Consider the following 25,189-nt stretch of genomic DNA (forward strand, 5'->3'; position numbering starts at 1 on the left):
ATTTACTATATCTATATATATCTTTGAGGATGTGAAACTCATTGCTATCATTTCATGATTTTAAATTACACTTGCGATTGCGATTACGTATAATTACGTTATGATAAGTCAAAAAAAATTATATTACAAGTAATTGTGAAAAAAATACAGTTGATAATGCAATTATAATTGTGATTAATTACGATTGCATTATGGTAAATCAAAATACTTTGATATTGTGATCGTAGTTCCCATTAGGAAATACTATTTAAAACCCTAATGAAAATTGTTTCCAACCCACATTATGGGCCGGTCACTTAATTTAAGGGAAGTTCAGTCCGAACATTGATGATATATAATATCAATTGTTGATTCTTAATATTGAAGGGAAGTTCCACATTGCGAATTCCTTAATTAGCTAAAGTAGGCATATATCTATAGATTGTTCGATATATGAATATTTACGATAATATTGTTCTTGATAAAGGATAATGGATGGTGGACTTTCATTAATATCCTTGATTTTAAGTAATTCTCCACTTCAAGTCCACAAAGGGCCACATCAGTAATTAACTTGCGCCCTTCCTTATATATATACACCACCTTTTTCATTTTTATTTATTTTTGGTAAACGAAAATATCCAAACAACCTTAAACCATATCCAAATAACAACAAGGACATTTCATACAAATCATGTGCACAAAGGGGGGGGGGGGGGGGGGGGGGGGGAAAAAAATTCTTTTTGTGATTAATTTGCATGCATATTTCTTTTTTTTTTTGACAAAAAACCTGAAAAAGAAAAAATAACAGCCCTAAGAAAATGGCGGGACCAACTATGAGTTCCCTCATAAATGAACACCCATGTTCCCCCAAAACCAAATATAGCTTCTCTTCTCATTCTCTGATCGATCACCCTCTTCGCAATTTAGAGTTTCCCAATCTCTAAGGTTGCTCTTTGTCTTCCTATGGAGATTGGGTAATTATAATTATAATATACTACCCAGCAAAACACCAACGTTGTTTTGAGTTATTGAATTAATATTAAACCTAGCTATCATCCATGGGAAGCTGCATATCAACGCAAGGCGTGAGAACACGCAAGAGGTCGAGGAGCAAGAATTACAAGCCCTCCACGCCAAGAGGGCACGAGCCGGCGCGAAGGTCGAGCGTGACGGCGCGTCCGCTGAACGTGGTGTCGGGGCCGAGTCCTGGGAACATATTCGACAAGTACCAGTTCGGGAAGGAGCTGGGGCGCGGCGAGTTTGGCGTGACGCACCGCATCGTCGACGTGGAGAGCGGGGAGGCGTTTGCGTGCAAAACGATAGCGAAGACGAAGCTGAGGACGGAGATTGACGTGCAGGACGTGAGGAGGGAGGTGCAGATCATGCGCCACTTGCCTCAGCACCCCAACATCGTTGCATTCAAGGAAGCTTATGAGGACAAAGACGCTGTTTACCTCGTCATGGAGTTGTGTGAAGGTGGTGAATTGTTTGATAGGATTGTTGCTAAGGGACATTACACCGAACGTGCTGCTGCTGATGTTGCCAAAACCATACTTGAAGTTTGCAAGGTACCTCATACCCCCCCACCTTTTTCTTAATTTACTTATAGATATATACATCTTTGTTTTGTTTTTTGAATGTTTGTTTGCATTGGAAATCGAAATGGAAATGAAAATGACCCTGCATGCATGCATGCATGGCCATATATGCTCTTATCTTAGTTTTTTTGTTTGTTGGGGCAGGGATTGTGTTGCGTTTGTGAGGAATGTTAAAATGCGACAAAGTGCAACATAAGGGTCACAAAATAAGAAGAAAAAATGAAAATGAGTTTCTCTATAAACTCAATTTAACTTATGCAGAAGTTAACTTGTAGAAATTATCTCATTTTTTATACGAGACAACTTCTATAAATTAAATTATACATAAACTAATTTTAGTTTATCAAGAAGTTCATTTCATCTTTTCTTCTCCTAAAAAACCTTCTGAATAAGCTTTATCCAAACAAGTTGTAAAATTTAAAATGTAACAGAATAAAATACAAAATTAAAGCACTGCATTTTGTTTCACTCAGAAGGGGAGAGCAAAAAGAATGTAATACAACAAAGATTCCACACCCCATAGTATTAGTACGTATTTTGACATTAATAGGACAAAGGGATGTTTGCCTAAGCATCTTCCATGAGTTGCTTACGGGGTTCTAAAAATTAAGAAATCCAGCTTCACCATTAGAACAAGTGAGATGACAATTCTTATATGAAACAATTATAGAAGTCATTTTAAGTTCTTAAGAATTGTTGGAGAATATTTGTTGAAGTTCTTAAATCAAGTGAGTTAAGTAACTCTATCACACCATTAGAGATGCTCTAAATTTATGGAAAATAACGCTTAGATAAAATAGTACCAAAACTCCTAATCGTGTAAATCAAAAACAGGAAAATTTATGGTTTTAGTTAAAGTTGGTGTGCTCTAGTACACCTGCGCTGTTTTATAATGATTGTGCTCTATTTATACCACAAAGAGTGAATGAATGATGTTATAATTATTACGACAATTTCTACACATTTACATCTGTATCTTATCTGTTGTGAAGAATTTTTGTGGTATAAATACGTTACTCTCTAAATAATGAAGCTAAAGGAAAGGGGTACTTAAGTTTTTAGTCAGACATATAGGCATTGCAGAGAGAGTGGAGAATATAGTTGAATATGATTATGAGCAGTCCATAATTTCTGAAAGTGTCCTGCTGCAGATTTGTCCTGTTTTTTCTTTCTCTCTTGGGATGATTGCTTTGAGTTTTTTTCTTCCTATTTGAAGCTAAACTACAACTTAGGATCTTGTCTTATTCTGCATTCCTCTCACTTGTATAAACATTTTTCTCTTTTGCACATTTTGCAGGTGTGTCATGAGCACGGAGTTATACACAGGGACTTGAAACCTGAAAATTTCTTATTTGCAGATTCAAGCGAGACTGCTCCATTGAAGTCAATTGATTTTGGCCTTTCCACCTTCTATGTGTCTGGTAAGGTTTATATAATTTATGATTTTACTTTAGTACTACTAGTATTATAGCACGTCATATACTTTCCACTGTTTTATTAGACAAAATAAATAACCAACTTTAGATAACACTAACAAAAACTAATATTCTAACAAACCAATTTTACAATGTGGTGACAGGGGAAAGATTCAGTGAAATTGTTGGAAGTCCCTATTACATGGCTCCTGAGGTTTTAAGACGTAACTACGGACCAGAAATTGATGTCTGGAGCGCAGGAGTTATTCTTTATATTTTACTTTGTGGAGTTCCACCCTTTTGGGCAGGTATGTTTCATTTTGATTCATGCATGTGAACAAAGCAAGAAAAAAATAATTCTAAAGTCCCTTTTCAGAAATTTTAATTGTTTCATGCATGGAGTTCCTTCTGATAATGGGATTGTAACTAGTACAGAATCTGAGGAAGGGATTGCACAAGCGATCATCAGGGGCAAAGTAGATTTCACAAGAGATCCTTGGCCTAAAGTTTCTGATGAAGCAAAACATCTAGTCAAGCGCATGCTTGATCCAAATCCATTCACCCGGATAACAGTTCAAGAAGTTCTTGGTATGTGCTACAGATTTCAAGCAAAAGAAACAGTTACTGTTTTTCAAGAGTGAAGTTACATATACAAGCATGGACATGTTTAGTAAGCTACATTAAAATCTACTGCTTAAGAATTGAAAAGAAATTGTTACATTTGTTGGAGTAATTTGGCTAGGCAAAAAGAATTGTCTACTCAAACTCATTAATTGTTCTAAAAGTTTTTGTGTGTTGAATAGTTAATATGATCACAGGAATATACTGATAATTATCTTCTTCTGTGTGAAGATAATTCCTGGATACAAAATAGGGAGCATGGTCGAACTATTTCTCTTGGAGACCAAGTAAGAATGAGGATCAAGCAATTCTCCTTGATGAACAGATTCAAAAGGAAGGTTCTTAGAGTAAGTTCTAGCATATCCCTTTTGAATTAAAGGTTAGGAATATTTGCTAATTGCTACCTTAAATTCAAAGTAGCCTTACACTCCTAAATGGGTCCTGTCTTCAGGTGGTGGCCGATAACCTGTCAGATGAGCAAGTTGATGTGTTTAAGCAAATGTTTGATATGATGGATAAGGACAAGAATGGAAACTTGTCATTTGAAGAGCTCAGAGATGGCCTTTCAATGATTGGACACGCCATTCCTGACCCTGATGTCCAAATGTTAATGGATGCTGTAAGTTTTTTACATGCTGAATTAAACAATAATGATATATGGACACCAATAGTTTTTTTTTATCAACAAAGGTTAGTTTGGTAGTTTTGTTAGAAATGTCATTTGGAGGGATTCGAACCGCGACCTCTCCCTCCTCCCTTCTCCCAATAGTATAAACACCTATTTAATAATTCTCATTTCTTTTTATCGGTCTTACATCATATCACATATCATATCTGCGATTCTCTTTCTTGGTGTCTATTAGTATGAAATTGTCTACTAAACATTATTCTAAATTAAAAGGAAAAAATGCGTGCAAATAAGGAATAAGAGAACTCTAATATAAGAAAAGAAGCTTAAGAACTCTTTCAAAGTTCATAATAACCTTAACAAATTCTTTGAACCTACTCTACATTGCCCATGACAACAGGCAGATATTGATGGAAACGGCACCCTCAACTATGATGAGTTCATCACAATGAGTGTTCATCTGAGAAAGATAGAAAGTGACGAGCATCTCTCTGAAGCGTTCCGTTACTTTGACAAGAACCAGAGCGGATATGTTGAGTTTGAGGAGTTGAAAGATGCCTTATCAGATGATGACTTGGAAGCCAGTGACGACCAAGTGGTCAAAGACATTCTAAATGATGTTGATTTGGATAAGGTAAGAACTATGAAGTAAAACTAGTCCTACTTATAATACACTTTAACCTTGGTTTTGCAACTAACTGTTTTTGCTTTGTTTCGGTGTAGGACGGTCGAATCAGTTTTGAGGAGTTTAAGGCAATGATGAAGACAGGAGGAGATTGGAAATTGGCCTCTCGCCAATATTCAAGAGCATTGTTGAATGCATTAAGCTTCAAGATGTTCAAAGACACATCTAGCAATTCTGTTAAGTGTAACTAATGTTTCATGAAGGGGGGGGGGGAGGTCAAAAACTCACATGATATGCAACAATTAAGCGGCATTCAGTAATATTTTGAGCTGTGTACAGTTTGGTTACTCGGGATTAATTGGAAACCAACCATGGGGAAAGGGAAGACCTCTTGTCATGATGTGATCTCTATTAATTTCATTTTTTTTATTTCATTAATTGTTGTGAAAAATCATCTAATTGAGATTGGAATTTGTCTTGAAAATGGGATGTTCTAAGAAATGAAATGCAGAACTAGTGACATTTTGATTAGAAGGTAGTGTCAAGTTTTTTCCCTCCATTTGTTAGACATATAGGTAGGCTTTGCCCATTACGTATAAAAGTACAAATTTGAGAAAATTGCAACAGATAAGCGATTTTTAAGGAGAATGGGACATCCTTTGCTTTTTACGTGGGGGTCCTCTGCTGCTAAAAATGTACAGTACTTGGTGCAGCAAATGATTTATTGAGCACACAAAATTATATAAGATGTATTTCACCACATCGAATTTGGCTTCCTTGTGGTAAATTAATGTTTGTAGTATTTTGTGTAGAGTTGTAGAGAAGCCCAATTCAGTGTGGTGAGGTCCATGTTACGTAACTCAATGTAGTTAATAGATCATTTACTATACTAATATTTCACGTTATAGCAGGGAATCCAAACACATTTCGGTGGTGTTGACAACTCAGTCTTTCAGAGTCACCTATTGTCTGTTTACCCTTTCCAAGATACCAAACGAAGAACAACATTATTAGATTGAAAAAAACGTGAATTAGATTCAACTGAACTGTTTCCCAAACACACCTTTCGTCTTTTCAATTTTCCTAAGGCAATAATAGGAAGAAAAAAAGTATACAACCTACCTTATTTGTATCTTTTGCAAATATGTAGCCACTTCAAACTTTCATTTCACTTCAATTATATATATTTTTTGAATCTTGTTAACCAAATGCCCTTAGGGCATAATAAATCCTTCATTAATACTAGCCTGCTGGACTTGGTTACAAGTGTGGAAACATTGTGCTATGCGGTGCAGATCCTCTGCAGTAAAAGAGAATAGTGTGGTAAGGTGCACATTTTAAGTCATGTGGACCAATAAATAAGTTATCGCTCCAAATACTATTTTCTTTTACTGCAGAGGATCTACACTCTGCAATGTTGGCTGGTCCGGAGGTCTAGTGATCTAAATAAGTTTTCTATCAGACCGTCTTCTTAAAGTGTCATTTTGTTTTTGGACAGAACATATATGAATTTAATTAAAATGTGTTCTGGGTGAATTGGGAATGTTGGTTCTGCTATGTACATTGGTGAAGCTAGCTTTCTTAGTGGTCTTGGATTGCAAGGGTGGAGGACACCTGCAAGTATTCTGATGTTCAAATAAGTAATAATAATTCCAGTAGAATTTTGACACTGGAGTAAAAAGAACTTCTTGAGGAAGGTGCTTGCATTGGATATCTATAAAATGAGATGTTTGGATAATCTATCAGTGGTCTTGTTTTTGTTCTTCATTTGCTGGAAAAAGTACTCGCCCTTTTCCTTTCATTCTTAGTATTTGTTCCTCGTTTTGTTGTTGTCTACTTCCCCTCTTTGATTTTTGTTTTCTTTTTTGCGATGGTGGGTTCTTTGGATTCATGTCCTTTTTCGGTAGGGTTGCCGTACACAATGGCCCCATTCCACCACAACGGACCACTGTCCGAGGGGACGATTGGTTGGACTAGGTTGCAAATAACTACATTTCAACATGAGTTAAACAACTCCATAAACAGTTATTGGTACAATTAATGGTGGGTACAATTTTCTTGATTACATCAATCATCTTCTGAAATTGTTTAACTCCATTTTTAGTTCAAGTTAGACAACCGCCTACATTTAACCACTAAACCAGATTCCAAGTAACAAAACCTATCCACATTTTTTCTGTTATATCAAACGCTTGTTTTTTTTTACTCGACCATTTTATACACCACATCTAATATAAGCAGCAGTAGCACCACATCTAATAAGACCCCGCCAAATCACCCAATAAGACCCCATCAAATCACGCTAGCCACAAAAATTCACAAAGGTGCCATAAATATCAAGTGATAAAGTATAATATTTATTGCAGCCCCTTATCAGTTTTTTAGAATGTAATCAAACCCTGAGTTATTATACACGACTAACCCTCTTGGAAGCTGCCAAGAGACCAACTGAAAGAGTGGTCATAAACAAGAACATTTGTGTTCATCTCCATTATCCAGCATCTGTTGTGTTATGGTATTGAGTTACAAATGCCTGTAGTAGAAAACCTCATACGTAAAAAGATAAAACACTATATACATCAAATTGGGTTGTGTATTGAATAGGAGCGCATGGAGAGCAACCTTTCTTCCAAGCCTTACTCCTTTCATCCTATTGTATTTAGCATCACAAAATTGGAGACTGCATAATATATCTTATGTCTCCATCTCAGCTTTTGGTGCAAAGGCCTTCGGCAGGAGACAAGTGCTTCAAATGGAGAACCAAGTTTTCATCGCCGCTGTTGATAGCACATCTGGCATGTGGAGGCAGATTTGGCATTTGCATAGGTACAATGCTCGCAACACCAATGACTATCATCATTCATTTTGCTGGGCGTGCTGCTTCGAAAAGTTCCCTTTCCTCTTCCAGATCTCCCCTTACTGCTCCCAGCAGCATTTTTTGAGCTCGTTGCTTTGCTGAAGGCAGCTCCATTACTACCCACATCAGATAGACCATTCTCTAATGCCCTTACTAAATTCTCAAAGTAGTTTCTAGTCACACTGCCAAAACATATGTACCAGAAAATGAATCAAGCATAACTCCAATCCAAAAAAATCATGATTAAATCAACTAAAACTGGAGTTCAAGGCAAATGATTAAGAAAAAGAGTAATATACACCTAGTCAATCCAGCTAGCTTTGTACGAAAGTCATTGAATTCTCTAGATGAATCATCAGCACTTAAGAATGGCTGTAGTTCCTTTTCTGCGCATTGATGAAGTCTCTCCAGACCAGATTCTGCTTCACCTGAAAACAAATTATAGTTGAGTATTATTTACAGAGGACTCGCCACAAAAACTTATAATTAAATTCAATTTTAAAAACAAAACCTTGTAAGTACTCAAAGAACTGCTTTTTTGCATGCTCATGCTCCGGCAAATAGAACCCATATGCATATGTCCATTTCAGCACTCTTCTACACTCAATTATCTGAAAACATGAAAGACTTATTAGGAAGCCATCTATTTCACCCTGAAATGAATTTTATGCAATTGTGGCAACTGTCATTGAAATTCCCTACAGCTATATAACAGCAAAGAAAAACGTAATAAGATTGCAGGCACTAAAGAAATTTCTCGCAAAATCACCAGCTTCAGGAAAAAGATTGAAGAACAAATTACACTCCCAACCCCCTTTAAGTTTGAAACATTACATTGACGCCCCCTCATATGTTACACTAACACCGCTCACAAGGGAGGTGACTGTAATGGTTAAAAAAGCATGGGGTGTTTGTGTAATTACACGAAACCTCAAGGGTGGTTAGTGTAATTTATTCTAAATCAAATGTTAAATGAATATCAACTGCTTTGAAACTTCCTCCCAGGGGGAGAACTGGTCTACTCTTGTAATAAAAAAGCATATGTAAAAGCTTAATAATTCATTACAAAGCAAACTGTACAAAGCATTAACAAAACACTAATTTACTTGTAGCCAGGCTTCAGTTATGAACTTAAGCTGTGACTCAGGCTGACACTGTATGTCACTAAGCTTCTCAATCTGCACCCCAAAAATTAAAAGGAGAAAGAGAGAGGATTAGTGAGCAAATATATGATCCCTAGGAAGGAGTATAAACAAAAGATTGTGCAAGAATTAAAAAAACACAAAATATTTTTTGACTTATGACAGAGAAAAATAAATTATACTATGTTAGAAAGTGCAGATTCATGAAAGAGAGAGGATTAGTGAGTAAATATATGATCCCTATGAAGGAGCATAAACAAAAGATTGTGCAAGAATTAAAAAAACAAAATATTTTTTGACTTATGACAGAAAAATAAATTATAATATGTTAGAAAGTGCAGATTCATGAAAACATAGTGAAAAATGGATATTACAAGTGTAAACAATGTTTTTTCAGTTGCCAAAAGTTACATAAAGCTAATATATATATATATATATATATATATATATATATATATATATATATATATGTATGTATGTATGTATGTATGTATATATATATATATATGTATGTATGTATGTATGTATGTATATATAAAGAGAGATGGCTGAACATGACAAATGTGCATGTAACTTACATGAACAGTTTGCATCTGCTGTAGATCTGCAAGAGCTTTTTGCCTTGACTGTAGACAAGAAAAAGGATATTGCACTGTTATATCAATATATAGTAAAACCACATAAGAGATTCTCTGGTTTAAATGCATATACCCAGATAAAATAATAATATAGAACACAACTTAGAGAATCACTAACAAATCAATGTCCGTTAACATAAACCACGAAAATTAGCCAGTTAGCAGTCTTCCACATGGTAAAAATAATAAAAATATGAAGCATATTAAAACATTCCTCATTAGTTCAGGCACAACACTATCAAGGACCAATTTTTCTCAGTGTTTGCTAAGTAAAATTGTAAAAACAGGAGCTATTTTTTCATATTAGTATTACATCTCTAGCATGCCCAATCACACGAGCACTTTAGGCTTGAAGCACAGATAATGCATAAACCCATCTATGATCTATCTAATGCTGAAAATTAAATTTTTATTAGGAGAAAGAGAACAGTAAAGATCGTACTTTAGATCATTTGGTCACAAACTCTAATAGACCAATACACCTAAAAGGTGAATGTACATCAATAGATTTTTTTCCAAATTAAATATCCATCAAACATGAACATAACATTTAGATTATGACCAAAAAGTATCATGCACTGAAAAAATATACTTAGAAATACTCATTTAGCACTCAAGATGGTAGAAATACAGGCAAAATATAAAATATGCAAGCATAAATTCAGAAATTGCAGAAGACAAATTCCTAAAACAAGACTACTGAACAGTATCAACTGGTGCATACAGATTGATTGCTGGCCCACCGCTCATAATAATGAGTGTATCTCTCCAGCGAATTCTTTGCCATTTCCCTTCTTCTTTCAGTATCATCATACTACAAGCAACAAAATTTAGCTCATAAGCTAAGACCATTATCCAAGTAGATGTGGACAGAACAGTGAGCTAACTACAGCCAGAAACCTGACTGGGAGAAGCTGAGTATTTTGTATGTCCCTTACCACTCCTTCTTGTTTAGCTGCTTCATAACGATTGCAAGCATAAAAACCACCAGTTCTTTCACCATGGTCTGACCATGCACCAACGCATAGCCTATGCAGATAAAATATTTAAAATTCATATATTTCATAATAAAGAAAAACACCACTGCCACTGTTTTCCTAATCCAACCTTCTACAAGAATGATAATAATAAAAAAAAAAATTGGCTTTGATTTGGCAATGATCCTAAAATTCATTCAATCAACAGTAAGCTCAGGCTCTCAAGTCTCAAATACCCAAAAAGGCCCAGTTTATTATCCTCAATTTCTTAGAGATAAAAAGATGAAGCATGCAACATGATTTTGTTAAAAATTATGAAGGGGTGAAAAAGAAAAGAAAATACATACCAGCAAAATTCAAATTTACAGGGTGGAGTGCATGTCATGTGCATGCACCCATGATTTTTTTCAATTGGTCGCTTACACTTGGGACATGGCTTTGAGTTAGCAAGTATCCTGAAAGTCAACATATTAGCAGTAAGATGAGGCTCTGAAGTCAACCATATTTACTTTTAACCATTTGTGCCAAAAGTAAAAATCAATATAATTGTATTCAATCATGTTCATTTACTTTTAACAACTTATGAGACAAAGTTAACCATATTTATAGCTACACGCGTGGTTAACCACATGTGATGGGTGAAGAATCCCAGGGGTACTTTAATCATTACTCATACAATCCCTATTCCAATAGTCCACACATTATGAATTGTTCCAGAGAATTTGCAAAGAAATCCAAAGATTAAGTAAAACACTGTTCTGTGTGTATTATTTCTTTCACTCCTTCAATCAAAGGAGACACACCCTTTAGCCAACATTTAACCTGATTCAGGCATAAAATGTGGGAGAATTTTTTCAATTTTCACCCATCAAATACTCTTCACTAAAAGTGTCCATTTTAGACATTAGATATATGTAATTCTCTAAGAATATTGCATTATTTCAATTACAAATAGAAAATCTGTATGAGCAATACTCTTCCAGAAATCTCTACCAGTTCATGTTTTCAGACTCTGCACTGTTCTTCAAAATCCACTTTGCCACAGTGCCACAGTCCACTGGGCGATGAGCCTCCTCAGTGCACTGTAGATCCAAATACACATCAGTTGGCAAAACAAACAAGCCTATAAAATGCAAAACCGTAACAATCTAAAAAATCCATACACAACTTACATTCCAACAAAAGCCATATGAACAGAGGCAAGAGACATCATAATTTCCAGTACTACCAGCATCAAAAGTAACTGCATATTCACAACCTGGAGCAGGACACCACTTGGACTGAACAAAATAAAGTAAAAAAAATTATTATGACAGTCAGACAACGAGACATAAATATTAATAATGATCAAGAAAAATATATCTGGTTATTATCATGAGATACAGTGAACCATTAATCACATAATTATAAATTTGGGGTTCGTTTGTTTAAGATTTTAAAAAGTGATTTTAAGAATATATAAAAAAAATTATTCATTTCATAGAGATTTTATGAAAACACTATAAATGTACTTTCTATTTTAACAGCTAGTCATAATTACAACTTTTTTGAGAAGCTACTTTAAATAACTTCTAAAACTAATCAGAAATTTGATATATTTTTTCAGATTCGGATTTTTTTCAAAAGCTTAAACAAACAAGCTAAAAAATTTAAAATGTTTTTTTCAAAATAAAAGAGATTCTTCGTATAAAAAAAATACCAAAATAAACAGGTTCTTATATCCCTGTTTGGTCAGGAAGGATACATAAATATGCCAAACACTTGATTCAACAAGCACGGAATTAGGAACATGTAATGAAAATGAAACACGGGAAACATATAGTCACATGGATTTTAGTTAGCAGTATGAAGAAAAGTAAATATCCTTCACTACACTATCAACATCATAATTCCATATCTAGGACACACCTTCTTATTGTCTTCAATATAAGATCTAAGTAGGTAACGTGCATATTTCTGCTTATCTTCATCCGACACTAGAAGATTAATCATATCTTGACCAATAGCAGCATCACAAGTGGGATCAGGACATCTCAACATCAAACATCCAGGACCATCATTAATGGATGTGCTGATATAGCCTAGTATGTCAAAAGGACAGAAGAACATGATACAACATAAAAAGGGGAAAAAAGATGAAAGGACATTAAACAATGCACACAGCAAGTCACCTAAGCTGTCACTCCCCTCCTCTTCCCCCAAACAAAAACAAAAACAGGAAAATTGCAACTGAAACCAATATGCATTTTTATCACCAGATGCCAGATTATATCTGTATGAGATCACAAAAGGTCATACCTTCCCAACATGAGATACAATAGGGATGCCCACAGGAAGCCATTTCAATCCTAGCACGAGGATAATTTTCAAAACAGATACCGCAAGTAAGCTGGCCACAGATAAAAAAAAAGAATTAAATACAAATAGAGCCCAAGCAAGAAGAGAAAATAAACCTATGAAGCTCGAACTCTACCACAGCCACTAGACACAACACACCCCAACATGGCTACGTCCAAAATATAGGGCACTGGAACAACACACATGAGAGACAGAGAAAAACTCAAATGAAATATGAGCAAGAGGAACTAATAAAAGATCTAAATTGATAATGAACAATTGTATATTCTTGTATAATTACCTTTTCCCTATGATAATGAGCCTCAAAGAGGAATATTTGGAGACATCATTTATTCATTTTACAATGTAAACACTTGGTTTCTTTACAAAAACTCCCAAAACAAGATGAAATCTCTTTTCAAAAGAGGTAAATTTGCCTTCTCAAATACCTACTTGTTAAGTTTTTACATTTTTGATGATAGTGAGCCCCACCAAAGAAAAACTGAGTCATCATTTTTTAATATTTTCTATTATATTTTAAGCTGAATTTCTAAAAGTTTAAAAGGAGCATGCTTATTAATAGCATTAGTGTGTGTCCATCCATACAAAGGTGTCAGGTCAAGTGTGTGAATCAACGAAAATTAACTTTTAATTGGATGCCTAATGAAAGTGTCGGACAGGTGTCAGTATTGGTCTTAGAAACATGTCTAATACTGTGACACTTCAAATAGAAGATGCGTCCCCGCTTCATAGTATTAAGACCCAAGAATCCATGTCTCACCTCTCTAGTATTAGGATGCTGGACAATTGGCTTCTCCAACAAACCAACTGCTTTTCGGACTCGTTCTTCATCAGCAAACCATGCATCGTGCACTCTACTGACGCTCCTGCAACACCAACTCCTCTCTTGAGCATACAATGCAGTGAAAATCTTACATGTCATACAAATGCAGCACAAACGTTTGGAAGCACTAAATAAGGTAAGATCAGCATCACACAGAGACAGGGGGGGGGGGGGGGAGCGACAAAGGGTATGCAATAAGGTTTAAAAAATTGAATTTACCAATTGTGGTGACGGAGTAGTATGCTTGCAAAAACCCTTGATATGGAAAGAACCGTTGCTACTCTAGTGACGTCATCTTCCTGTCTTAGTCGTATATCGGATTCCTTCAATATGGTAAAATTTTGCTGAAACCAAAACAGGTATAAGAAAATTAGTGGGAAACTGATATGTGATTGCAGAAACCAAAAAATTGGAGCATCCGGCAACAACACGGTTTCTTGAACAGGAAACTGTAGAACTCACATTCAATCCAATCCATGCAAAACCAAGGGGAAAAAAAACGAATTTTCATGAATATGACTAAAATGAACCTTAGGAATAAAATCATCTAACCATTGAAACCAACCTCTTCTTCTCTCAATATATATAAAGAAATGATTAGTGCTAAGAAGATAAGTTGAGCATACATTTCTATCACACCATAACTAAATAAATGATTAATACGCTGAATTAGTCCCTAAAACCTCAACTGGAACTCGTAATTTCCCTAATTAGTCATGGAATTAGGAGCATCCAATCAATTGACAGTTTAATTCCTGAAATCACAACAATTTCAGAAACTTGGCCTTTTACAATTTCAAAGACTAAATTGATTAGATTGGGTCACAATTTCTCTACTTTGGTGTGTGCCTCGTCGTAACAAAATCGAAAAAGGAAGAGAGTCAGAGAGAGACCTCAGGGCGGCGAGACTCGATCCTCTCGGCGTCGTCGAAGTAATCGTCGGCGTCGTAGTCGCTGTAGTAGTCCAAGGGAGCGTCCTCGGTCTCGCCACTGTAGAAATCGTCGTCGAGGGACTCGATGTCGTTGGCGTCGGGCATATCATCCTCCGACTCCATCGAGGAAACCTAACCACAAGGGAAATTCAAGAACCAACGATCGATCGATGCACAGTGGTGGTGGAGTGCAATAATAAAGGGGGTAAAATCTAGGGCAGAAGAAGAATTGGGAATTGGAAGTAAAGAATGCGTGTTCTTATTGCTTTGATTTTCAATTTTTTTTTTGTTTATGCTTTTGGGAATTGAAAGAAAAATTGTGAAAATATGAATGCTGATGGATGGTATTGAAGGGGGATTACTAGTACGCAAAGAGTGGAAGGAGGAAGAATGGAGAGAGAAAGAATAGAAAAGGAAAAGAAGAATACAAAAGTTGGAGGTAAGAGCACTGCCAAACCAAACGTGAGCTGAGTCGAGAGAGAAGTCAGCCACGACACAATAGACTATAGACTAGCCATAAATCAGCCTAGAAAAAATGTAATTATTATGATAAGTATGATAAGACTTTTAAATATATTTTTCCTGTTTTTATAAAATTAAAGTGTATCAATTTTTTTTGGTCAAAAGTAAGGTTGGGTAAATGTAAAATGATTTTTTATATTAATTATGCATATAATTAATGTAAAAATAATAATAAATAGACGTTTGGATATTTAAACTTTAGGATATAAAAAGTTCATTTATTTTGCAAAATAAATTTATTCAACCCGTTTAAAATCTGAGTTTTCCATCTTAGGTTATTCCGTATACTAATAATTATGAAATTTGAGTTTAATTGATAGTCAATTGTGATTAAGAATGATTAGAATTCATTCACTTAACAATGAAATAATGAAGAATTTGATATCATTGTAATTTTTCTATCAATATGATTCAAAAGAAGAAAATTTCAAATACTTTGGAGGAAAATTGATGCAAAAACTTGAAAAAAAAACTTTGAAAAAAAAGGTTGAAGATTGGGACAGCTCGTTTAGTGCACTAGACAGGTCCAGCGCGTCTCCTCGCTTAACGACTAGCTCACACTTAGCGCGAAGAAAGCTCCCGAGAAAGTACAAAGGTGCGCTTAACGCGAATACCGCACTAAGCGCATAATCACCACTATACTCGCTAACCCATGTCCGTTTAGTGCAAAGTCAAGTGAATTTTAAGTTATCTTAGGCCCAAAAAAGGAGTAGGAAGCAAAGAAAAAAAAGACGCCAAGACTCAGAGCTCTCTAATGAATACATCCTAAGTTTGAATATCTCTAATAGGGAAAATCCTCTTTTTATGTCCATTATCCCTTTTTTCTCATCTATCCATTCATCTTTTTCTATCCACATTAGCCTCTAAAGTGTAAAGTTCTCATGATAATAAGAGGCTAAAATCTCATTGTTGGAAGCCTAACAACCAATTTTTCTTGTAATGTAATATTTCTTTACTATCTATTTAATGTAATGTCAATTTTTATTGTTTCTTTCATGTGCTTTATTGTTATTGTATGGTCTGATCATCCATGCATTTGTTTAGGGATTAGGCATTGGGAAGTGTTTAATTTCTAAAAAATTGGGAAAGGGCATCTAAACAACTTATTGCTAGGAATAGAGTGATCGTTTTGTCAATGCATACATCTCCAAACTCCATGCAGTTTATTGTTTTATCTCTGCAAATGAATTTACGAGAGAGAATAGATAAATTAGTCTCTTCATCGTGAGAGATTAGGGTTGAGTATCTTAATAGATGTGAGTGAAAATTGAAATAACATTAAATAGAGAAACACCTTAACATTGCATCAAGGGTAGTTAGCATGTTAAGCCTCAACATATTTTAAATTGTGAATTTATCTTTAAGCATTCAAACACATTATCATCATCTTTATCTTCTATCTTTATCATCTTTTACTTTAAATCTTTATCTTATATTCTACCTCTCTTTATCTTCTATTTTTAATTCCTTATCTCTTGCTTGCAAATTAGGTTTACATCAATTTAAATACAAACAAAGTCTATGTAGATTCGACACTCAAACTTTCGAGTACTTTACTACTTTGAGATAAATTGACGCACTTACCAATGACTTAACATATACTTATCCCTATCCCTATTAATATCCTAGTTAGTCAAAATCCTCCGCGGGTAGTCCTTTTTTGAAATCTCAACAATCTGCTTCGACTGCTTCCAGGATAAATGATATCTTCACAAATCAACACAAAATTTTCTAGAATGTCACTCATCCCATACTTACTCAAAGTCAAACATGTTTAACTGTGAAGTTCTTAAGTGATAAGCTACCAAAAAATATATATACATCTTACTAGGTGTTATCAATTAATTCTTTTAAGTTATCTTCAATTATACAATCTCGTACCTGCACAATCTTGAATTCCTCTTATTTGGATGTGATTCACACAAGGTGTTACATTATACAACTATGTTAAACACTTGGAGAGAGAGTTTTATCGCCCACAATAATCTTATCTGACTCGAACAATATTGTCTCTAGTGAAATATACACGTGATCTAAACACAAAAAAAAAACTAAATTTGTAACTTCCTTTATATTTTATACAAAATAATAATAAGTGTTATTTTATTTCTAAAATAAATGTAACATAAATTTATTTTATTTTTAAATGTATTAATTGTTAATTTTTTATAAACTATTGGTGCAAAGGCATCCCGATTATTTATTCTTTTTTCTTTTTCTTCCTTTAATGATATTTTTAAAAAATCTCAGTTATGTTGACACCCCAATGCCTACCAATCAACAACAACACACCAAATATCATTAAAGGAAGAAAAAGCAAAAGAGAATGAACAATATGGGGGGACCAAAATTCATGATAAAAAAATACAAAAACCTAAAATTGGGAAGGGCATTTATGTTTTAGAGGAACTTGGCCCTAACAAAACTTGGAACAATGTCCCACCAAGTAAAACCAATATGAGAAAGAGCCCCATGATTAGCTAGTTTGTCGGCGAAATAATTCTCCTCCCTGTAAATGTGTGAAAAAAAAAGCAAAACTATATATATCTTTACAAAAGAATAAACAATTTTCCTAACATCTACGTAGGTGCCATGGGTCTAGGTTAGAATTTTTCCAATTGTTATACATTTATTTTATGGTTTAAATGCATTTTTAGTCCTTGCAATTTAGTGTTTTTTATACTTTTTTTCCTTGTAAAGAAATTTGATTTTAGTCCTTGCAAATTATGTTTGTTTTGTCTTTCATCCTTTAAGTAGTTTAGATATTTTTTTTTTCACTATTCAAATTGCTAACCAATTTAAGGACGAAAAACAAAAAAAAATGTTAAATTACAAGGACTAGAAAGGTATTTAATCTTTATTTTATTGTAAAGTACATAGAATAAATTACACTTACACTCTCTTATATTTTATTCATATTAGGCATGATATCCCTTCTTTTTTGTCATTACTTGGCCCCTTTAATAAAACGACATTAAATAACGATCTCCATTTTATGTTAAATGACAAAATTGCCCTTTTGTGCTAAACCAAAACCATTGATCTCCCTTAACCTAAAATCCTTGAAAGTGTTCTACTCTCAGTGTCGACTCCAACAAGGCACCACCTTTGCATCCCTCCCTCGATGTCTTCTTCTTCGTCGATATTGGCCTAGCCCCAGCCCTATGATTTTCATCTCTAGCTTCTTCAAATTTGATGTTGCTGGCGACTAATACTCCTTCTTGTAGCTCCTCGTCCGTGCCATGACCTCCCTTCCTTTGATTAATTAATGACAGGAGAGATTTGCACAACATGTAGTTGTTTTTGTTCAAATTTATAGAACATAGGGAGGGAATATTCTTCTTCTGATTTGTAGCAAAATCCATGGTTATTGGATTGAGTTGATTGCTCTACAAGCTCTTGATGCCTTCAACTCCTTTAATAACAACTAAAAGGCGAAACCAGCATGTTAAATTCTTAACTAATGCCAAACAAAGGAAAGATGTTAGTTTACATGTATGTTTTGTTAGATCTTTTTTATTTTTCTCTCTAAATTAAGCTTGTTGCCATTGTGGTTTGTTCTTTGTTTAGAGTCAATAATTAAGGTAGCATATTAATATCTTCATTTCAATTTAGTTGTAGAGAATGTGAGATGAGAATTGGTTATATTACAATTACAAAGGCAAATGAATATGCTATAGAAGTTAGGGAAACAAAAAAATCGTGAGAAATATGTTAACTTTTTAATGCTTTTTATGAGACTAATGTAGTATATGCAATTCCATGTAATGCCAAATGTGGTTGTTGTTGGAACCCACACTTTGGCAACCCACACTTTGGAAGTTCATCTTTCTCATACAAACTTTAGTCTAATGGTTTGATCTCTCTTCTAATTCTTTGTCCACCCAAGTTTGAGAAATATTTACATATCAAATAAAAAGAAAGGTGAATCTTTTCACAATCATAGTTTATTTACATTGTATGTTTGTAAGTAAAGTAGTTGACTTGTGTTTATTGGGCTACTAGTGGACGAGCACAGACTCGTATAGGCCAGTGTGTGCAATGCTAAACATGTATTTCAATTAACGTTTATAAAATTATTTTTGAATGAAACATGTGTTTGGTTATGTGTGTGAATTCATAATAATTCATGAATCTTGTTTAACCAACTAAGAGCTCTTTGATTAAAATATTTAATTTATATTTAAATCTTTTATATTCTAAAAACAAATTAATAATAAATCCCAATGTGTTTAGATCTATGTGTCCAGAGCCTAATATTAGCATGTTTGAAAACATATTTAAAATGAAATAATCACGTTTGAGATGGAAAATTAATAACTATTAATTTTTGAAATTAAATTACATCCAAAACATGAAGTCTAACACGTTAATAGAAAATATGACTAGTTTAAAAACTAGTTAAACGATCTTTTTTCTTTCTTTGGTTGAGAGCTAGGTTTTCTCTTCCTAGTTGAGAGTTCTTTTTTGTGAGTGATACACTATGAGGATGAGTGCAAGCAAGGTGACTATATATGGAGGATGAATTGGAGAGGAGTTTGTGGTTGAGGAGGAGAATGACTGTTTTGTTTTCAAAACCATGGAGGAATAAAATGAAGACTATGATGCGAATTTGTGTTATGAAGAGAATCCTCTTTCTCCTTATTTATTTATCCTATGTATTGAAGGTTTATTTGCTCTGATACAGGATGCTAAGGGGAGAGGTGCTCTCCATGCTGTGAAGGTGTGTAGAGGTGCACCTATTATTTATCACATATTATTTGTGGATGACAATTTTTAGTTCTTTCGAGCCAGAAAGTAAAGTTGGTGTTATGAAGAGAATCCTTGGATGATTATGTTGTTGCTTCAAGGAAATTGATTAATTTCCATAAATGGGAAGTAATTAACTTCAAGTAAAAATGTTGATACTAATATGAGGAACCTGGTCATTTCTACCCTTGGTGTGCAGGAGGGACTTAGGAAGGGCAAATACTTGGGTTTTCCTTATGTGGTAGGGAGGAATAAGAAAGCGCGTTATTTTTAGTTTTATTAAAGATAGAGTGTGGAAGAAAATTAACTCATGGGGAAGCAAGACTCTCTCTATGGCAGGTAAGGAAGTGCTTATTAAATCTATTGTCCAGACTATTCCTACTTATTGCATGAGTATATTCCAAATCTCTCAATCTCTAGGGGATGAGCCGTAGAAAATGATAAATTCCTATTGGTGAGGGAATAACACAAGAAAGACAAAAGGGTTTAACTAGTTGTCATGGGATAGACTGTATGCATTGAAGGAGGATGGTGGTATGGGGTTCTGAAATGTCATCTTTGCCTTTAATGTTGTCATGTTAGGAAAGTAGGGATGGATAATTGAGACTGTCCCTAATGCTTTGTTGTCAAGGGTTTTCAAAGCCAAATATTTCCCAAGGGGGATTTCATGGAGATGTCTTCAGGACATAATCCATCTTTCACGTGGCGAAGCATTGTCTCTTTTAAGGTGGTCTTGAAGGAATGGTTTTGGTGGAAGCTAGGGGATGAGGTTAGTATTGATGTGTGGAAGCAACCATGGTTGAGGTCTACTAATATAGCTTATATCCAGACTCCCATGTACCCAGACATGGAACATTTAAAGGTGAGTGACCCATTGATAATCATTCGGGCTATTGGAATAATCCTCTCATTGATCATTCATTTGAGGCAGATGATGTGCAAGCTATCCAACGTGTTCCTATCCTGGATAGATCAAAGAGAGATAATTAAACACACATGGGCACATTCCAAGTGTGGTACGTATACTGTTAGGAATGCGTATAGAATTATTCCGCAAAAGTTCACTAATTATAATACGGTGAGTATGCATGGTAATTGGAAACTCCTTTGGGATTTGGAGATCCCCCCGAGAGTGAAAGTGTTTATGTGGAGGATATGTAGAGATTGTCTCCCAACCAAAACTAACCTTTGGTCTAGGGGGGGTTCAATGTTTGTTGTCTTGCCCGTTATGTGAACGTGAAGTTGAGATTCCCTTGCATTCGTTTTTATCATGTACTATCAACAGAGGTTATTGGGAAATAGTGCAGGTAAAGGAAGCCATTGAGGATCTGACTCTTCAGGCTGATTCTAGTAAGCAATTGGTGTTTCTGTTGTTTAATCAGTTGAGCAACGAAAAACGAAAACGTGTAGCTATGTTGCTATGGAGCTTATGGCGGAGGAGAAATGAGAAGCTGTGGGAAAATGCATGCAGTTGTTTCTGATTCTAATGTTGTTCATCGTGGTGACGATTTTTATCAAGGATGGCGGCAAATGCAAAGCTTAAATCTAAACCTGAGTTTTGTACATGACATTCAATTTCCTACTAGCTGAATTCCTCATACCCTGGGTGGTTAAATGCAATATCGACGCAGGTTTTTTCAGTCCAATAACATCACCGGGATGGGATGCTGCGTGAGAAACCATGTTGGCAAATTGATTACTGCTTGCGTGGATCATTGATTTCCGTTAATGGAAGTCAAGGAAAGAGAGGCATGGTCTCTTCTTATAGCTATGAAGTTTGTTGCATCACTTGGTCTGCACCATGTATTTTTTCGAAATGGATTGTAAGAGTGCGGTGGATAATATTATTAAACCTTCAATAGATGATTACGAGTTTGGTAATATTATTCAAGATTGCAGAAAGTTGTTCCTTCATAACCCAACCTTTGTTATAGGTTTTGTTAAGAAACAAACCAATGAGTTGCCATGAACTTGCTAGGGTTACACCATTTCTTCCTAGTCTCTGTAAATTTAATCTTGTTATCATTGTATTGTATTGAGCAATTGATAAGTAATGAAACGAGTTGAGTTTGACTATGTTTCAGTAAAAAAAATACGTTAATAGATTAACATCTATCTTAAAATGGGAATAAAATGTGTATCTTAACTAACAAATAGGTTATTAGCATAACTTTTATTTTTTTTTATCTAACTTAAAAAGAGTTACACGAAGTTATCTTAAATTTAAAATAATTTTACCAATAAGTTATAAATCTAAGAAGTCTCCTTAAGTAAAATTTTAAGTTTCTGTATTGTGAGAAAAAATTCTACTAAAAATGATCAATTAAATTTTTTAATTAATAAATACTTGACATCAATATCATGAGTAAAAAAAAATTCAAAACAATTTTGAACTTAAGATTAATTTTAAGTAGGTGTTTTATTAAACGTTATTACAAAACAAAATTCACATCCAACTCACGTGCGATTGATGATTGATGATTTATGAAAATGTTTTATGTTTTTTATTTTAATTACTTTTCACATAAATGACGTGAGTAATTCGATATGGAATCAAACATACTATTAATGTGAGATTAAACACATAAATATTGACTTAAAAATCAGTTAGTATTTTTTATTCTAAAATAACTTATGTTTTAACGTTAAAAAAATTACATTGACGGATGTTTTCTATTTTCAATGAGGTATTAAAAATTTTATTCCAAATTTATCCCAAATAAATTATATCAATCCAATGGTTTTTTAGTATTTAGTAAATCAATTTTTAACCACCACCATTAATCACCTAATATTTACAAATAATACATTTATGGAGAGTAAGAATATTTTAAAAAACTATTTCAATAAATAATTTATATATTATTATTCTTAATATATATGAAAAAAAACCTTAATCATTGATATTTTGAGGTATTAACGAAGGGAGTGTTTTTAATGTAACTTTAAATGATCTAATCTGTCCATAAAAAAAAATATCTAATCTGAATTCAAAAAGCAGTAACTGTCGCTATCAGCCTTGTGTCATTTGAAATTTTTTTCTAATAAATGATAGAAATATTCTCTCATATGCGAAAAAAGCTTTTTGCCTTTTCCCTTTATATTAGCGTGTCTTGCTTTCCCAGGCTGGAACGGAGTGACTGTCATTATCAGCCTTGTGTCAATATTAGCTTTCATCCGCAAATAAGTCATATTAAACAGTTCTAACTATTATTTTTATATATGACTGATTTTATTGACTTTACATATATATATATATATATATATATATATATATATATATATATATAATATTTTTGAAGAAATTACAAAGATACATATGTTGCATAAGTAAAATATCTTTTGAGAAGTTAAATTTGTATTGTATATTTTGCAATAAAGAAAGAAAATAAAAACAATATGGGATAGCATAATGTATCTGATGGAAATGTATAGATAGAGGAAAAATTGTATTATAATAAATTGTATGAATAATAAAATTCTTTATTTTTTGTTGTTGCATAATTATAATAATACATATACAATAAATGCATGTGCTAGCAGGCTAGCAGTTTGGTGGACATTTTATGACTGATGTTCCTCTTTTTTTCCCTGTAAGCCTATAAGAAAATAAAAGCCCAAGTCGAACTGGTCATTTATTTACTGTAAACCGTAGTCAGAAATATTATATTGTGCAACAGTTTATCACTGGTTATTGATTACATTTATTTATAAGCCAAGTGATTTAACAAAGTTTTAACATTATACCAAATTCAATATTATCAAATGCAAAAATCTCTAAATTGGATGACATGGCCGTGGAAATATATAAAATCTGATGTTGTGGAATCTCTTTTTCAAGAAGTTTCGAGGAATTTTGATTGAGATTAAAACAAAAAACTAATTACACTCACACAGCCTCAAAATATTGGTTTCTTATGAGCAAAAGAATTCGGCATGGATTTTGTTCTTTAATTTTTTTGGGGGCTTAATTAAGTTTTCTATATTTTTTTCAGGTTTAATTAAGTTATTTAATTTTTAAAATAGTTTCAATTAGATTCTTACTGTCAATTTTGAGTAACGACGATAACTGTGAAATTTATGTGATTATTGATATAGTGTTTTCTTTTTTTGACTCGTAGACAGAAACTTAACGTCCTTGGTTGAAATTTATGTTAAAGACCTATTGAATCAATTTTAAAAATTAGAGAGTTTAATTAAACTCAAAAACATCTAAATAACTAAATTAAACAAAAAGAAAAGTAAATTAAAAAGGAAAAAACTAATTTAACCTTGAATCAAAGATTAGTAACAAAGTGTAATGAATTTGTCCCCAGATGGCTTGGCCAGATAGCTGTTTTTTTTGGGTCCATGTGCCTCACAACTTTGTGAAGAGAATGTCCAAAAATTCAACGATGAAGGTTTAGGTCTGGTTATTGGGAGACAGATACCATGCCCTCTACAATTTGGAGTTTGACATTTATGCTGCTTTGCAAAATCCAACCTAGCAGTAAGTTGTACACGGACACAGTATGCGTAGCCCACGGATTTCAAACTGGCCACACACGCTCACGGCATAAATACCCTACATTAGTATTTCATTTCATATATACTAATCTATGTTAGTTTCTAAATTGTCACAATAATCATAATCATAATCACAATAATAATAGTAGTTTATATTATTAACTTGTTACCATGATTAATCACAAAACTCAGCTCTAGCTCATCTATTTACACACATCATTACATGAGAGGATATATATCTTAGAGCAAGAGCATGAAGTCAAAATTGTTTCTTTTACAAGTTATTTTTCTTTGTAAATAAATTTATTTACTTCATTTTATTTTAGAGAAAACTTTTTGGATACAATTTTTAAGAATTAACACAACTTTGTTTCACATTCAATGGAGTTTATTTTTGGTTGTGTAAGAACACTCTCGATATCAATTAATGCTATCAAATTACTGTTTCAACTAGAGTTTACTGTAGTAAGTAAGAACATTTACTTATACGTGTATAGCAATATTTATATATATAGTCTTCTAATATTAATTGATTCCATCATGGTAACCAAAAGATACCGATGATATAAATATTTTTACCTTAAGGTAATTATAATATTTCTTTATGTATCTTGTAACTCGTCTATATGCTCAATTTCTCTGTAAAATATTTTTCATTAAAAATTTAACTTGAAATTGTTAAAAAGTTAAATAAACCTTAAAACAAGACCAAGAGTTACTACTTTAGTTTATGCATTAAAATTTGTAAAAAAAAAAAAGAAGAAGCTTCCTACACACGTTAATAATAGAAAATAAATCAATGAGTTTATATATAAA

General features: G+C 33.6%; 2 protein-coding genes across 3 annotated transcripts; one reads left to right on the forward strand and one right to left on the reverse strand.

Annotated features, from left to right (window-relative positions):
• The first annotated feature begins 710 nt into the window (after positions 1-710).
• On the forward strand, positions 711-5,307 carry LOC100801716 (calcium-dependent protein kinase 24). The gene is made up of 8 exons (XM_003540656.5): positions 711-1,550; positions 2,878-3,001; positions 3,160-3,303; positions 3,431-3,583; positions 3,848-3,963; positions 4,068-4,235; positions 4,645-4,878; positions 4,968-5,307. The coding sequence occupies exons 1-8, from the start codon at positions 1,041-1,043 to the stop codon at positions 5,118-5,120; spliced, it is 1,602 nt and encodes a 533-aa protein (XP_003540704.1). The 5' UTR covers positions 711-1,040; the 3' UTR covers positions 5,121-5,307.
• A 1,887-nt stretch (positions 5,308-7,194) lies between these two features.
• Positions 7,195-15,112, reverse strand: ARI2 (putative E3 ubiquitin-protein ligase ARI2). 2 transcript variants are annotated; one of them, XM_006591813.4, is made up of 16 exons: positions 15,025-15,112; positions 14,558-14,728; positions 13,884-14,008; positions 13,602-13,707; positions 12,782-12,872; positions 12,392-12,564; positions 11,656-11,763; positions 11,477-11,565; positions 10,831-10,938; positions 10,445-10,535; positions 10,231-10,320; positions 9,447-9,494; positions 8,833-8,904; positions 8,238-8,337; positions 8,028-8,154; positions 7,206-7,908 (listed from the first exon to the last, which is right to left on the reverse strand). In XM_006591813.4, exons 2-16 carry the CDS (start codon positions 14,717-14,719, stop codon positions 7,638-7,640), a joined length of 1,761 nt encoding a protein of 586 aa, XP_006591876.1. In that variant the 5' UTR covers positions 14,720-14,728; positions 15,025-15,112; the 3' UTR covers positions 7,206-7,637. The 2 variants fall into 2 exon arrangements, with proteins under 2 accessions (NP_001269062.1, XP_006591876.1); NM_001282133.2 differs by lacking the exon at positions 15,025-15,112 and having other exon boundaries at positions 7,195-7,908; positions 14,558-14,831.
• Positions 15,113-25,189: the final 10,077 nt, after the last annotated feature.

This window comes from Glycine max, chromosome 12 (assembly GCF_000004515.6).
Source record: "Glycine max cultivar Williams 82 chromosome 12, Glycine_max_v4.0, whole genome shotgun sequence".
Lineage (NCBI taxonomy): Eukaryota > Viridiplantae > Streptophyta > Magnoliopsida > Fabales > Fabaceae > Glycine > Glycine max.